The sequence below is a fragment of the Urtica dioica genome, chromosome 8 (assembly GCF_054948205.1).
Source record: "Urtica dioica subsp. dioica isolate 48M chromosome 8, U.dioica_male_clone48M_v1_H2, whole genome shotgun sequence".
Taxonomy (NCBI): Eukaryota; Viridiplantae; Streptophyta; class Magnoliopsida; order Rosales; family Urticaceae; genus Urtica; species Urtica dioica.
Window position 1 is genome coordinate 39,311,779 of NC_142763.1, and position 16,973 is coordinate 39,328,751.

At 40.5% G+C, this 16,973-nt stretch overlaps 3 protein-coding genes across 4 annotated transcripts; 2 read left to right on the plus strand and 1 right to left on the minus strand.

Moving 5' to 3' along the window:
* Positions 1-1,883: 1,883 nt before the first annotated feature.
* LOC149389736 (uncharacterized) lies at positions 1,884-4,402 on the plus strand. The gene is made up of 2 exons (XM_089621548.1): positions 1,884-2,045; positions 2,244-4,402. The coding sequence occupies exon 2, from the start codon at positions 2,390-2,392 to the stop codon at positions 4,136-4,138; it is 1,749 nt and encodes a 582-aa protein (XP_089477674.1). The 5' UTR covers positions 1,884-2,045; positions 2,244-2,389; the 3' UTR covers positions 4,139-4,402.
* A 2,915-nt stretch (positions 4,403-7,317) lies between these two features.
* Positions 7,318-9,518, plus strand: LOC149389737 (uncharacterized). The gene is made up of 4 exons (XM_089622709.1): positions 7,318-7,463; positions 7,697-8,777; positions 9,086-9,136; positions 9,279-9,518. Exons 1-4 carry the CDS (start codon positions 7,318-7,320, stop codon positions 9,516-9,518), a joined length of 1,518 nt encoding a protein of 505 aa, XP_089478835.1.
* A 3,626-nt stretch (positions 9,519-13,144) lies between these two features.
* Positions 13,145-16,722, minus strand: LOC149389738 (LL-diaminopimelate aminotransferase, chloroplastic-like). Of its 2 annotated transcripts, none has more exons than XM_089623861.1 (10): positions 16,441-16,722; positions 16,264-16,316; positions 16,115-16,182; positions 15,880-15,996; positions 15,509-15,571; positions 15,286-15,390; positions 15,145-15,195; positions 14,257-14,577; positions 13,960-14,166; positions 13,145-13,660 (listed from the first exon to the last, which is right to left on the minus strand). In XM_089623861.1, the coding sequence occupies exons 1-10, from the start codon at positions 16,557-16,559 to the stop codon at positions 13,367-13,369; spliced, it is 1,398 nt and encodes a 465-aa protein (XP_089479987.1). In that variant the 5' UTR covers positions 16,560-16,722; the 3' UTR covers positions 13,145-13,366. The 2 variants fall into 2 exon arrangements, with proteins under 2 accessions (XP_089479987.1, XP_089479986.1); XM_089623860.1 differs by having other exon boundaries at positions 16,264-16,325.
* Positions 16,723-16,973: the final 251 nt, after the last annotated feature.

Here is a 16,973-nt window from a genome sequence, read left to right on the forward strand (position 1 = left end):
CAAAGCCCATACGTTTTTATAACAAGTATTTGTTGTAACTAACCAATTCTCTACCTCCTTTTAAGGATCTAGCCCGAGTATCATCTTATTAGGAAAATAGCCCACATATTTTCCCATGTGAAGAAGAGTTAATTTACTTTACTCTTCCAATTAATTTAATTTATTGAAAAGTTAATTTGATTTAATATGTAGTTAATTTAGTTTTATTTTTATAATTAATTAAATTTGTTACGAAGTTAATTTTAATTTTTCTATCCAATTAATTTGATTTAATGCCGGTCCAAGTCTTCAGCATCACCGATTCCAAACACCATCCGCCGATTCCAAACAACAAAAACACAAATAGTAATTAAAATAACTCTTCTAGTAAACGAATTAACTAAAAAAACCAAAATAAAAGTTTTAGAGTTATTTATGAGAATTATAACAAAAATCATAGGCAGAACAATTCGAATTGATTATATAATGAGCCTGCAAATGAATATATTAATTAAACTATGTAATATCACCATCACCGATTTTAAACACCCACCACCGATAAACAGTCAAAATACGAACAGTAAATTTAATTTACTATATTGGTTAATAATTAACTAAAAAAATAAAAAATATTTGCAGAGTTGTCTACGAGAATCATTACAAAAACCTTGGAAAAACAATTCGAATTGATTATATAATGAGCGTACAAACGAATATTATCAATTAAACTATGTAAATATCAACTTCACCGATTTCAAATAGCTATCGCCGATTCCAGAGAGCAAAAATACAAATGGTAAATTGAATTTACTCTTCGAATTAATTAATTAATTAACTAAAAAAGCTAAAAAAAAAAAAATCAGAGTTAACTATGAGAATCGTAACAAAACTCCTAGTTAGAACAATTTGAATTTATTAGATGATAAGCTTTGCAAACAAATTTTATCAATTAAACTATGTATATAAGAAGAATTGCTGATGACGTAGACGGAGACGAGCGGGACGGTGGAGACTACGTCGAGGGAGATTATGGATTTGTTTTAAGAGCTTTTGGTGAGTTGGTCGTCGAAGGAATCGCATAAAGACGTGACTTCATTATAGAGAAAGATGAAGGCTTTGGGCGCAGGTTTTGGACGAGAGAGAAATGGCCATGGTCAAAGAAGAGAGAAATTAAGATTTGGAGGTATTTTTTCGATATTTGGTGTAATATTAGATGAGATGCGCTACTTTCGTAATAAAAATAAATTGGATTACTTTTTAAAATATCAAGGTGACTTATTTGTGAGGTAATTGCCCTTTTTTTTATTTATTTATAGAACCATATAAATATAACATCTTCCTCTAAAACAAGGTACTTCATATATTGTAAAATTCTTCAAATTCAAAGTTGAGAAACTATTGTTTCACTTAACTAAGTGAATATAGACTTATAAATACGATTCAAAAACCATAAAAAATTTGAGTATTTAACTAAATAGTGTTGAATATTTAAAAAAAAATATGATCTTTTAACATAAAAGCCCATATACATAAAATACCATTACAATTTACAAGCACATTTATAAGCAATTAACTCGCACAATATGAGTGAAACATGGAGAATGAAATTATGCGCTTATCACGTGGACAAAAATAATTATGTATACTATCGAACACTAAATTGAATTTGTTTTAAAAACTAATTTTGACCAAAAATATAAATACATATATATTTTTATTTTTATCTTTTATAATACCAAATTGATTTACGAATCATATTTTTCTCTTTTTCAATTTTTTGAATCAAAATCAGGAAATGACAAACGTTAGGCAAGACAAACGAGCAAGAAGACGATAAAGCCCCTGTTTTTAACTTGAAATGACTCGACGAACCAAATCTTTCGTCAAAATACCAATCATGTTCACAATTTTATTCCTCCGATCTGCTTCTCGGCAGCTCCGATGTCTAGGGTTTTAGCGCTCTATCCCGATTTTCCTTCTTATACAATGACTGGTGTACACATATAGTTATTATGACTCGTATATAACTGTATTCATCGCATTGGACTGTGTACCTACAAGATACGGTATTTATTCTTTGATTTGTTTTCCCTTTTCTTATAGCTGAAACAAAAATGGCATAACATAGAAAAAAAATATTTCCCAATCTTCAATGTCAAGTCTAGTTTAATATTCTTTGACTATGAGCTCGAATTTAGGGATTTTTTTTTTTTTTGGACCGAGTCTAGATTTTGATGGATTCCATGCCATGCGTTTGTTTGCAGAAATTGCAGTGGCGATGAGGATTGAGGAGAATCTTATGAGAATGCTGGTTCTGAAGCTTTTCTGTTTGACGAAATGTTGAAAACTAAACCAATTCAATGCTTATTCAGGGCTGAGTTTTTTTTTCCTCGTCGGTGTTCGTTGATTCATGGCTGACAAGACCTTTTTCGTCGGCCAAGAATTCCCGGACGTGAAATCCTTCCGAACTGCGGTCAAGGAAGCTGCGATCGCCCAGCATTTCGAGCTCCGGATCATCAAGAGCGACCTCGTCCGATACTTTGCCAAGTGCTCATCGGAGGGCTGTCCGTGGAAAATCCGTGCTGTGAAGCTCCCAAACTGCGAGAGCTTTGCGGTGAGAAGCCTCGATGGGACCCACACGTGTGGCCGGACCGCCCTCGAAGGGCACCACCAGGCCTCCGTGGACTGGATCGTGGGCCTCATCGCGGACCGCCTCAGGGACGAGCCCAACTACAAGCCCAAGGAGATCTTGCACGACATTCGGACCCGTTACGGGATTACGATCCCATACAAGCAAGCCTGGCGAGCCAAAGAGCGAGGCCTCGCCGCAATCCACGGCTCCTCCGAGGAATCCTATTCCCTCCTGCGCTCGTATTTTCGGGAGATAAAGAGGTCAAACCCCGGGACCGCCGCGGAGATCCTCACTTCTGGCGGCGGAGAGAATCGGTTTCGGAGTCTGTTTGTGGCTTTCCGAGCCTCACTTCGCGGGTTCTTGAACGGGTGTTTGCCTCTGATCGGGCTTGGCTCGATTCCTCTGAAGAGCAAGTACCTCGGCTCGTTTCTCTCGGCGACCTCTTTCGACCCCGACGGAGGGCTGTTCCTGGTCGCGTTCGGCGTGGTAGACTTTGAGGATAAGGAGAGCTGGGCGTGGTTTCTCTCGAGGCTTCGTCGAGCTTTCGAGGAGAATACCGAGAGCCTCCAACGGATCGCGTTCTTCTCCGATGGGAAAGAGGGTGTCGAGGACGCGTTGAGAAAGGAATTCCCGAGCAGTTTCCACCCGTATTGTACGCGTTACCTGAGCGAGAGTTTCGGAAAGGAGTTCAAGAACAACCGGCTCGTCCACCTTCTGTGGAGAGCCGCGCATTCCACGACTGCCACCGGCTTCCGAGAGAAGATGGCCGAGATCGAGGCAGTCTCTCCCGAGGCCGCGAAGTGGGTTCAACGATTCGACCCGTCTCGCTGGGCTTTGGCCTTCTCCGAGGAAACTCGGTACGGCCGTCTCTCGTCCAACGTCGAGGAGTTTCACGACGACTGGATCGTCGGATCTCGGGATTTGCCCGTGATCCAGGTCATCGAGGCCATCCATGGAAGGCTAGTGAGCTTGTTCGAGGATCGGAGATCGAGGAGCGAGTTGTGGCCGGGATTTCTCGCCCCGGATGCGGAGAAGCGGTTAAAAGACTCGATCGCTCTTGGGTCCAGTTACAGAGTCCTCCGATCAGACGAGACGGAGTTCGAAGTCATATCCTCGCCGGAGCAGTCGCAGATCGTGAACGTCGGATCTCGGAGCTGTTCCTGCCGGGAATGGCAGCTCCACGGGATCCCATGCTCGCATGCGGCTGCGGCCATTTTGTCGTGTCGGAAAGACGTTTACGCTTTCGCCGAGAAGTGCTTCGCTGCCGCGAGTTACAGGGAGGCCTATGCCGGAGAGATATTCCCGGTCCCGAGGAGAATCGAATGGTCGAAAATGGACGGTGATGATGAGATCGTGCGGCCGCCAAAGTTCCGGAGGGCTGCGGGTCGGCCAGAGAAGAAGCGGGTTTGCGCAGAGGAGCTGAACCGCGAGAAACACACGGTACGGTGTAGCCGGTGCAACCGTACCGGTCATTACAAGACGACCTGCAAAGCCGAGACCATGAAGGACAACGGTACAGATGTATAGTTTCTTGTTGTTTAAGGCAGGGCTTGGTCGCACTCGTTTTGTAGGTCCTTGTGAAGTAGGGATTTTTTTCAGTCTTACGTATAATTTAACTTGTGTGCAAAGTTTAATACGGTCACCCGATTTACATAATACTTGATTCTGACCCTTAAACAATTTCTTTTGAATGTATGTATTTTGTAAGTTATATTCTATTTATTTCCCATCAGTTATCTATTGAACATATTTATCAGCAACAAAGACCAAAATTAGTGTAAACCAGGAGAAAAATATTAAGAGAAATTGTCCCATTTGTCACTCTTTTGATAATTTTTTCTCACATTTCACTAAAAGCTTAATTTGTTCTAAAATGTCACCATGACAAGAGTAAAAAGTCAAGTTTGCCCTTCACTATCTATTTTCTTAACAAATTGACATCTATCTTCACTCACCAATTTTCTCCCGAAATGAAGACGATTAATAGGTGAGTCTCAGTCACTCTCTCTCCTTCGTCCATCTCTTCTCTCTTTCTCGTCCAGTACATCTAGGTCTCAGTCTCTACCTCTCTCTCCTCATTCGTCCATATCTTCTCTCTCTCTCTCTCTCTCTCTCTCTCTCTCTCTCTCTCTCTTCCAGTCCATCTCTTCTGTCTTTTGTCCAGATCTTCTCTCTCTCTCTCTCTCTCTCTCTCCCCCATCTCGTCCAAGCTCTCTCGTCCAGATCTTCTTTCTCCCGCTCCCCCATCTCGTTCAAGCTGAGAAAACTCGTGAACACAGCTCAAAAAAGTCGTCGGAGGAGCTCAGTTATTGTCGGAGGAGCATTCCGAATTTCAGCCCAAAAAAAGAGAAGTTGCAATCCAAGAAATAAAACCCTAGATTCGTTTTTTTTTTTTTTTTTTTTTTTTTTTTCATTTTCCGGGTATAAAAAAGATTTTCGTCTTGATATGATGAAGTTTTTGTTGTTTAAAAGCATGAGTTTGTTATGGGTATGTTATGTGATTTTTGAAGATGACGTTCATTATTTGTTGACATATATGTCAACAATGTTGACTTTAGATGTCAACATTGTTGACATAATGTCAACAATGTTGACATCTAAAGTCAACATTGTTGACATATATCTCAACAAATAATAACTCTATTTACTTTTTTGTACGCAGTGATGGAGGATATTTATTTATTATTCAAGCACAGTGGTACTTGGTTGAACCTGGTCGGTATCACGAGAAATGATCTTTCGGAATCGTGGTTCCGTACAACGTCAACTTCGCTAGTTTGATGCAAATCATTTACACGAACTTGCGTAAATCACCATCCACTCATACTGTTGGTGTTGAATACTCGATGGTTGGTGCAGTGCAGCCTGTTGAGATAACCAACGATGACACGCTCAAAGGTTTCTTATATTTGCAGAGAAGACGAGAAGACACTAGGACAAAAATCGTCATCGGGTGCGACGGATGTCGCACCTAATAGCCCAATAGTCGCACCTAATAGTTTATTAGGTGCGACATTAGGTGCGACTCTACCGTCGCTAAAGGCATTAGGTGCGACATGTCGCACCTAATAGTCACACCTTTAGGTGCGACATTTTCGGGTGCGACAATGTCGCACCTAATACGTTTTTTTAATTAAAAAAATTACAAAACTGGACAGCGGGGCAGCAGCTGGACGACGACGTGCAGCGGGGCGGGACGGGGGCTGGCGGGGCTGGACGCGGGACGTGCAGCGGGGCGGGACGGGGCAGCGGGGCTAGACGGCGACGTGCAGCGGGGCGGGACGGGGCAGCGGGGCGAGGCAGCGGGGCGGAGCAGCGGGGCGCGGAAGGGGGCAGTGGGGCGGAGCAGCGGGGCGCGGGAGGAGGCAGCGGGGTGGAGCAGCGGTGCGCGAGAGGGGGCAGTGGGGCGGAGCAGCGGAGGGGGCAGCGGGATGGACGGCGGCGGCTGACTGGCAGAGAAAGTGTGAGACGGTGAGAGAGAGAGAGTGTGTGTGAGAGAGAGAGACGGTGACAGAGAGAGACGGCGGCGGGAGGGACGGCGGCGAGGAGCAGAGAGAGAGAGACAGATCGAGTGAGAGAGAAAGTGAGTGAGAATGAGTGAAAAAGAAGGAAGTTTGGGTTTAAAAACCCTAATTCATATTGGGTGCGACACTGTCGCACCTAATAATCATATTAGGTGCGACATTGTCGCACCTAATATGATAAAAAAAAATCGGCGGGATTCGGCTGAAAAGTTTAAATTTGAAACCCATTTGGTGCGACATTTGTCGCACCTAAAACCTTTAGGTGCGACAAATGTCGCACCTAAAGGTATTAGGTGCGACAAATTCATATTAGGTGCGACAATGTCGCACCGAATAGCACTAAACATTAGCGAAATTTTTAGTCATCTGGATGAGTATCCGGTGCGACATGTCGCACCTAATATGGGCTTAGGTGCGACTTTTAGGTGCGACATGTCGCACCTAATACCATTCCGCACCCAATATGCTAATTTGTAGTAGTGAGATGACATGAAGAAATTTCAATTGATATTGGAAGTAAATGAAAAACAATCGGGTCCCGATTCACCAGGGATTAGATCCACTCCCAACAGCCGTGGTAGTGGTTGTGTTGGAAATATACTTAGAAGAGTTTCCGACATGCCATTTATAGCCGAGGAGGGGTGTGGTTCGGTCCCAACTCCTAATCAAACTATGGGATTAGATGAGTTTATGTTATTTGACGATGCGACACAAGGACGGGGCTCTCCACCACCACAAAACTGTCCTCCACCACAAAACTCGCCTCCACCACCACGAAACTCGCCTGCACCACAAAACTCATCTCCACTGCGAAACTCGCCTCTACCACAAAACTCGTCTCCACTGCGAAACTCGCCTCCACCACAAAACTCGTCTCCTCTGCGAAACTCGCCTCCACCACAAAACTCGTCTCCTCTGCGAAACTCGCCTCCACCATAAAACTCGTCTCCACTGCGAAACCCGCCTCCACCACAAAACCCTCATCCGCCGCCACCACGATCTCCTCCACCACCACACAACTCCAATCCTCCACTGTATTCGCCGCTGAATTCACATAGCGTCCCAAGTTCATCTACTAGGAGCGGTGCAGACGATGATACTATTGTTTTGGATGTCCATTCCCCAGTATATATTGAGCTTCATGCACTGTATGCTAATAAAAGGGCTTTACAAAAACACTTGATGTTGTTCGCTGTAGTCAACAACTTCACATATAAGACAAAGAACTCAGACAAAAAATCTTTGCACATTGTTTGTCCGGGAGAGGGCTGTAATTGGTCTGTTCGAGCTGTGAGAAAGAAAAACACGCCCATATTTCAAATTAGAAGGTAAATTGTCTTTATATTCCATACGTTCTCTGTCTGTTGACTTCTCTTCTTATTTCTAGTTGATGTCTACTGTTGACATAGATGTCAACAAACAAAAAGCAGATTGTTGTAGATGTCAACATTATTGACATCTGATGTCAACATTGTAGACATGAGATGTCAACAATGTTGACGTCTGTGTTATAATTCTGAACTTTTTCCCCAGTGATACTCATGGAATTTTCATGTTTCAGGTTTGACAAAGACCACAACTGTGCCTTACACGTAAGGCAAGGAAGTCACCCGCAAGCAACGAGTGAGCTAATTGGAGAGGTTATAAAGCACAAGTGTATTGATCCAACGACGGGTATGTGCAGACCGAAAGAGATAATGAGTTATATGCAAATGGATTACGGTGTTTCCACGACTTACAAAAAAGCTTGGCTGTCCAGAGAGAAGGCACAAAAGTCCCTCTACGGTAGTTCAGCAGATTCGTACGCGTTCTTACCTAAGTTAAGGTACATGATCGAGACTAAGAATCCCGGTTCTTTTTTTTACCTAGTCACTGGTGCGGGCGGCGTATTTGTCAGTTTTTTCATGGCACTCAGCCCTTGGAGAAGTGGTTGGGAGTACCTTAGACCTGTGATTATCGTTGATGGTACCCATTTGAAGAACTATTATAAAGGAACGTTGTATACAGCGTGTGAGATGGATGGAAACAAGCAAATATTTCCGTTAGCCTATTGTGTTGGTCCTTCAGAATCTAATGAGGCGTGGAGTTACTTCTTCGCCAAATTGAAGGACGCATATGGGGAACGGGAGAATCAAGTATTTGTATCTGACAGACACGCTGGCATAATCAATGGCGTGAGGACAGTATTTCCGAATTGTTATCATGGTTTTTGCATGTTCCATCTCTACGGTAATTTGAAGACTGCTTTTAAGGGGATTACGAAGGAGGTGAAGTGGAAATTTTACGGTGTCGCAAAGGCATACACGATGAGTGAATGGGAAAGTTACATGGTCATGTTAGACGCTGAAAATCCGGAAATACGTCGATACTTGATAAATGATGTCGGGAACCATAGGTGGGCACGGTATATGTTCACGGAGAAAAAGTACGGTATCATGACGAACAACAACGCGGAAACATTGAATGCATTAAACGTAAAAGTGAGACAGTTTCCAGTTGCAAAGTTGATGGATTGGCTAAGAGAGAGGAGTATGAAATGGTTTTATGAACGTCGAGAAGCTGCGGTAAAAACACAAACGATTCTGACAAAAGAATACCACGCCAGAGCGGACAAGTACATTGGATACGTTGTTCGAATGACTGTAAGTGTTTAATAATAATTGATATGTGTAATATGATGTCAACATTGTAGACATAGATGTCAACATTGTAGACATCAGATGTAAACATTGTTGACAAATTGTAGACTTCAAATGTAAACATTGTTGACATCTACTTGAGAACTATGTCAACATTGTTGTCATAGATGTCAACTTTTTCCCATCAGATGTCAATAATGTTGACATCTAATGTCAACAATGTTGACATCTGATGTCTACGTTGTTGACATATATACGTTGTTGACTTCATTGTTCATAACTATATCTAATGAATTTTTTTTGTATAATAGATCAGACCATCTTCAGTTAACGAGTTTGAGGTAGTAGACAGAGAGGGGATCGTATTTGCCATTAATTTAGATGATAGATACTGTTCCTGTCATCGATGGCAAGCGCATGATTTTATTTGTCCACACGCAATCGCGGCTTGCCGAGTTCGCAACCTTCCAGTTGAGAGCTTTATTTCTAAGGTATATACGACAGAGTATTTACGGGCAACCTACGCAGCTGTACATCATCTTCATGGCGACATTACGAGTTGAGATATTCCCCCTGAGGTGGAGAATATCCGCGTTATTGCGCCTCAGCATCACGCACGTGCCGTCGGTAGGCCAAAAAAGCGAAGAATACCATCTCAAGGAGAGGATGTTATTAGGCGCAAGTGTGCGCGTTGCGGGGAAATTGGTCACAATCATCAAACTTGTAATAGTGCAACTCCATTGACCTAGCCTCATTTGTCAACCTTTTTTTGTTGATTTCAAAGAATTGTCTACTTTGTTTGTGATTTCAGATATTATATTATAGTGTACTTTGTGATGTCAGATATTATTGTGAGTTCATACTTATTCGAGACTGTGATTTCAGATGTCAACAATGTTGATATACATGTCAACAATGTTGATATGTAGGTCAACAATGTTGATACTTAGATGTCAACAATGTTGACATACATGTCAACATTGTTGACATGTATATCAACAATGTTTATACTCGGATGACAACATTGTTGACATGTATGTCAACAATGTTGACATCTGAGTATCAAACATTGTTGATATATCTATGTACACAATATCATAATAAAGTACGGATATAATAATAAAATACCATAATTAATCAACAATATTATAATAAAATACATATATAATGAAACTGAGATTAAGTTAAGGTTTTACATACCATAATCATTAAAGTACCATAATTTTAACAAAAAACAAAGATTAAGTTAAAGGTTTACATACCATAATTATTAAAGTACCATAATTTTAACAAAAACTGATATTAAATAAATAAGAGTTTATGAATCAATTTAGCTCATTCATCCTTGTCGTTGTCCGATTCGACCTCTCTTGCAATTTTCAGCGCCTCGTGTTGGTAGAGGTCGATGGTGTACTTTTGTCGGTACATGGCGATGTCCTCTTGTTTGATTGCCGACACGTCAAACCCATGAGTCATAAACTCAATGGTCTTCACGAAAAACATGCCACAATCGCCGCTGTTTCACAAAAATAAGGTATTAGACAATTAAATTTTTGTATTATTCGTAATATTAAACATGTAACTATGTACGTACCCATTTCCCTGTTGTGGCATGTTGGCAGCAGTTCCGACTTCGAACTTGGCTGAACTGGTGTCTTCAATACCCAATCTATCAAATGCATTGTTGACATCCCATGTCAACATTGTTGACATCTCATGTCAACATCTCTTTCAACAAATCTCAATGAAGACAGAAAGTAATTAATTACCTCTGCTTTGCCTTTCTGGTTTTTCTTCTTCTTCTTCTTCTTCTTCTTCTTCTTCTTCTTCTTCTTCTTTTCATCTAACTTAAAAATAGTTTTGGATGGGAGGGACGTGTCTCCAGCAGATTCAATTCGAGCCTGTAATATCAGCAATAGATGTCAAAAATTTATCAATAACGTCAACAATATATATATTGTTTGTTGACATCAGATGTCAACATCTATTTCAACAAATCTCAATGAAGAAAGAAGAAAGAATTAAAATAAATATTTACTTACATCTGCTTTGCCTTTTTGGTTTTTTTCTTCTTCTTCTTCTCATCCGACTTAAAAAAGTGATCCTCACCGATGGTGTTGAACGCTAACTCCTCCGATTGAAAATCGATGTTTTGGAATGTGTTTTCCAACACACGAGTCACCGATTTCCAGCGTCGCATAAGTGGAATAGCTGTTTCCGACACTTTGTCACACACCGCGAGTGACGTGAACACATGCATCGTCTCGAATGCCCAAATCTGTAGTGGATACAGAAATGAGGGAATGTTGATCTTCCCTTTTGAGTCGGACTTCCCGCCAACGTTCTTCACGTATTTGACGGCGCTTTCGTGAAAGAATTTCCAAACCACGTTACCCCATGGATATTCATTAAACTGGTTTAAGTCATCGACCAGCTTAACGTACGACAAATCAGGAATGTTGGTGTGGCTAGGTGCACCGAGGAGAACGTTGCACAGGAAGTGAAGGATTAAGAACTTCACCCGCCTCTCGGGATTGTCCCACCCTTTGCTCTCCTTCAGTTTAGAAGTCAACACTGCCCGTGACTTCAGCGTGTCATTGTGAAAAATGTCCAAGTACAAACCACCGTCAACAACTTCATTGTACTCGGGAGCTTCAAAGTTGTCAACGACGCGGAGACCAGTGATTTCCACGAAGTGCTTTATCGTGAAAGCACGTGGTTGTCCGGCAACCTCAATAAATAGTGCATCTTCGCACTCCTCCTGGCCGTCATACCTACTAACCCTCATTAGCAAGTGGTTGATAATCTTCGAAGAGCGGTTGATTTTTGGTATTTGAAGAAACTGGCCAAAGTAGCAATTGCGAAACAATGACCTCTCTTCTTCGGTCATATCCGCAGCTTCCTCGAATTTCTCGAGGGATCCAAAGAAACTGAAATTATGGTCTACAATGTTCCCTTCGGGAACAAATCTCGACCGACCCTGAAAATAAAGATAAACAGATAAGGAAATGATATGAGAATCAAGAAAAAAACAATAAATTGTTGACATCAGATGTCTACAATGTTGACATCCGATGTCAACATTGTTGACATCTATGTCTACAATGTTGACATTAGACATAGATGTCAACATTGAAGACATCTGATGTCAACATTGTAGACATCCGATGTCAACATTGTAGACATCCGATGTCAACATTGTAGACATAGATGTCAACATTGAAGACATCTGATGTCAACATTGTAGACATACATGTCAACATTGTAGACATCATTGTCCACTGTTAATATAGATTTCAATAATGTTGACTTATATGTCTACAATGTTGACATCGATGTCAACATTGTTGATATCTATTCAGAGACAAATACAACAACAATATAGACCGATTCCCATGTTCAAAGACAAAATCACCAACAAATATTCAGAGACGAACCGATTCCCATGTTCAGAGACTAATATTCCGAAAAATCAAGGAAATTTCATCAACAACACTAACACATATTTTCATCAGCAACACTAACCCAAAATAAATCAATAAAATCGAAACAAATCAATAACTGTTAGGGATTTTGGATCAAACTTGGGAACCACTTCTTCCTCTTCCGTTTTGGACGAACTCGCCGTGATGTTCTTCCTCTTTGGGGGCTTCGTCGCCGCGATTTTCGTCCGGGGTTTGGGTTTGGGCGAAGTTGTTGTTTTCCGTTTCCGAGACGGCATTGGACTTGCCGGCTCCTCCGGGACTTTAGTTACGATTGTCCGAGGACTCCGATGCGGGGGTGTCGGACACGGGGGTGATGGGTTTGAGTCCGCCATTTTCTTCTCGATGTTAGGGTTCGGGTGAGAAGTGATGGGTTTGAGTGGGTTGAGAAATGAGAGTTACTGTAGAGACGAAATGGGTGGGTTTGAGTCGACGGTTTCCCGGAGGTTACATGCAGTTACAGAGAGAGAGAGAGAGAGAGAAGTCCGACGGTTTTGACGTGAGAGAGAGGGAAAATGAGAAAAGTTTGAGTTTGGGATGAGAAATAGGAGAACAATTCGGGAGAGATGGGTTGACTGAGTCTTCATTTCGAGAGAAAATAGGTGAGTGCAAATAGATGCCAATTTGTTAAGAAAATAGATAGTGAAGGGCAAACTTGACTTTTTACTCTTGTCATGGTGGCATTTTGAGACAAATTAAGCTTTTAGTGGAATGTGGGAAAAAGTTATCAAAAAAGTGGCAAATGGAGCAATTTCTCAAATATAAAATTCTAACTGATGGGAAAGTAATTTAATTTAAAAAAAAAAATAATTATGTAAGATAGTAATTTTTAGTTTGTAAAATACTTTTTTTTTCTCATGATTTCAAACGTCTACTTAAAACTCTATCTGCTCGACATTCGCTAAAAATATTATTGAATTGAAACTCCTTCATATAAGTAGACGATACATTATTGAGTGGTAGAGAGAGAAAATGAAGTCCACTTCCAAGTTGCACAATAATATAAAAAGTTTGAGAATCACTCGGCAATCAGAATCTGAAAAGAGCTCAATTAACCCCTCGAGTTTATTTAAGTTGTGGATCAGAAAGAGGAAATGTGTGATAGGTGATTCACTTGTAAAGCTGCTTGAATCTCCTACAGGCCTCCAAGATGTTGTCCCTGTGACCGAAGGCGCTGACTCTGATGAAGCCTTCGCCGCTGGGCCCGAAACCACTGCCGGGAGTGGTGACAATGTGAGTCTTCTCGAGGATCTCGCTGAAAACGTCCCACGAGCTCCGCCCCGGGAATCGGACCCACACATACGGAGCATTCTTACCACCAAACACGTTGTATCCGAGGGAATCGAATGTCTCCGTTATTATCTTCGCGTTCTCTTTGTAGAAATCAATCACCCCGTGCATCGCCTGCGACAAGAGACAAGATCGACCAGATTTTTCATAATTAGGAATAGTTTAATGCTCTAGGACTCGGATGATGAGATGAAATTTGAGAAATCAGGTTCCTCTAGGAATGTGCAAAATTACCACCAGCTCGGTCTAAAGCAGTAGTCTCGAAAATAACGAGGTCCGCTGATGTTAACCCAAGCCCCATCTTTACTTACTACCGAGGAATGCAAATACAAAATGCAAAATTTGACCGAACACTAGGGACATGTTTGTAAATTTTCCTGTATTTCCTTGAATGCTTGACCAGAAGAACTAACCTTGAGGCCTTCTTGGGAAAAGCAAGCTAGAGCACCGGCTTGAGCAATGTTGGATGCACCGCTGAAGCAAGTACAAACGATTCTGTTGAAGTCTTTGGCAACCGGAAATCCATCCGAGAAGAGAAGCTCTTTCGGGACAACCGTCCAACCCAAACGTACTCCTGTGAAACCAGCAAACTTGCTAAGTGACGACACCTCTATTGCCACCTACAAGATACAATTTCCAAAATTCACACGAATACGAATAGTGAAAGCATAAATATGGAAAATTTAAGGGCAAGTGCACGAAGAGTTTACCTCTTTAGCGCCAGGAATTTCAAAGATGGACCGAGGGTTGTCCTCGGATATATACAGGGCATATGCTGAGTCATATACTATGATTGACCCATTTTTCTTTGCAAACTGTACAAGCTCGGTGAGTTGTTCCCTAGTCGCGGCAGAGCCTGTAGGGTTGTTCGGAGAGCAAAAGAATATGATGTCGGTTCGTGAAGTTTTCGACAAATCGGGGAAGAAGCCGTTCTCGGGAGTACAACTCATGTACTCGATGTCACCAAATTTCTCAACATCCTTTTGAAACTCTCCCGTCTGACCCATTATCACGCTTAAGTCTACATAAGCCTGCATAAAAAGAGAAAAACAGAAACACGTCGACATCGAACTTCTTTTTTGTCCTATCCAACTATTAGGTGAGCGGCATTTAAGTGCTTGACTAATTATTTTCGCATAATGACCACCGAACTATTGATTTCGTACCACATACGGAACTTATAACATAATTACTAACTTAAATAACTTATTAATTTTAAAAAAGAAACAAGTTAAATTAATTCTAATCCTAAAAATATTTAATAAAAGTTGAAATATTTTTGGATTGTTAAATAGTAAATTTGTTTTAAATGATATTTTAAAAAATCATAAACATTGTTAATTTAACTTTGTAAAATATGTTGAAAGTGTTAAAAGGTGTTAAATTTCATTGAAACGATATAATATTTTTATGAAAGGTGACTAAAATGCTCCATAATCAATACTATGCGGACCATTTTGTTAATTAAATAGTTAGTTTATGGACCAATATGTCACTCGAATAATCCAATAGCTAAAGGACTATTTGCGTTAAAATAATATTTTTACCCTACATTTATAGTAACCCATTAAACCATCCTTCAGAGCAGCCAAACTTACCGGATAAGACGGGTCTTGCACAGAAATTGTGACATTGGAACCGAAAAGAACCTACATTGATGAAAATAAATAAATGACTGAGATCTTTATACATAAACCATAAGCGTAATTATAATCCAAGAGATACTCTCTGAAGAAAACCTGAAGGCGGGATATATCACACTTTGCACCATCAGATACAAAAATGTCACTTTCCTCTATGCCCATATCGCCATACAGAGTCGAAGCAATCGCAGCTCTCAATGGCTCAAGAGCGAAACAAAAAAATAGATGTATGTAAAGTTTCGAAGCGTAAAAATGGTATAGCTTTAACAAAAAAAAAAAAAAAAAAAAAAAGAAAAAAAAGAGCAAAATATATGCTCACCTTTTCACCCTGATCAGCTCCGTAGCCACTATATCCCTCTCGGCTCGCCAGGCTATGTGCTTTCTGTTAAAGTAAAATAAATATTAATAGCAACAAATAATCAAGAATAGTTTAAGTATATCAAAAGCATTGTGTGAACGTTAGTGTCTCAGCATTCTAGCACCACATTAGCAACAAAACAGCTAATCCCGTTGTAACTCCCGTGTGTAATCTTAATTAAGGAAAAAAGCTGAGCGTTAGATGTTGGGTTCTTGCGCTGGGAAAAGCACTTGATCTTGTACTCGTAGCGTTGACATAGTGGTGGATCGTCGAAGTCCCTAGAACAAACTAGGAGAAACAGCATCGGACAAGTGATGTGCTTTCTTTTTTACCTTGGCCATGGCCGATGATATAACTTCTGGAATTGGCTCGGTTGTGTCCCCAATTCCAAGGCTTATCACTTTCGCATCCGGATACTTCAGTAAATGTGCATTGCTTCTTCTAATTATCTTTTTCACCCAAAAAAAAAAAATTGAAATATATATCGTACATACTGCATAGTATGACCATAAGAAAAGTGCTTCAACGGGTAAGAGAGTTTTTTTTTTTTTTTTGGTTGAGGTTAACCTCAGGGAAAAGATAGCCAGCTTGAAGCTTTCCCATGTTAACATTGCGAGAGACCTTAGTCTTGAAAACTGATCAAGAAAAAAAATATAAAACTAAAATAAAATAATAAAAGACATTAGAAATCCCACTGTTACCGGTTCAACTGTTACCGGTTTCTTGTTTTAAAGGCGTAGCGAAAGGAGCACTTTGAACTCTGTCATTACTGCAACAGCTGATTAAACACCCAATTCTCAAAAACCAATCTTTTTTTTTCCTTGCGAAACATGATGGTAAAGGTTTCAGTGAGAAACACAATCGAGAGAGTCAAATAACTTTCGATTAATTACCTGGAGATGAGATCAGCGGGTTCTAAGAAGGAAGAAGAAGAGGAAGAGGCAGAGATTGAAGTCCCCAAGAAGCTCTGTGACAGTGACGTTGTTTCTGGTTGTGTGTTTTTGGGTTTCATATTGATATTGTGTGCAAGCTTGATTCTCTGTTGTTTTGGGGAAGAAGAATGGGAAATGATTTTTTTTTTTTTTTGCTTCTTCTTCTTCTTAACAATGGGAAGCGAGGTTTGTTCCGTCGAGAAGAAACATAAAGGTCTTTCGTAAATTAACTTTTTAGACAATGATACCACCGTCTCCTAATTTAAATTTTTTTGTTTTTTATTTTTTATTTGACGAACTTACAATAATATTCTCACACTAATTAGGCTAGAAAAATAAGTAAGAGAAATAAGAGAAAAAATGAAAATAATAGAGAAAATAAAAAATATAATTTGTTGTCACTAGCCCACCTTACACTTCTTATTAGGGGAATAACCCAATTTCTATTTAATTAAGCAAATAGCCCATTTTTTATCAGCTGACAATTATACCCT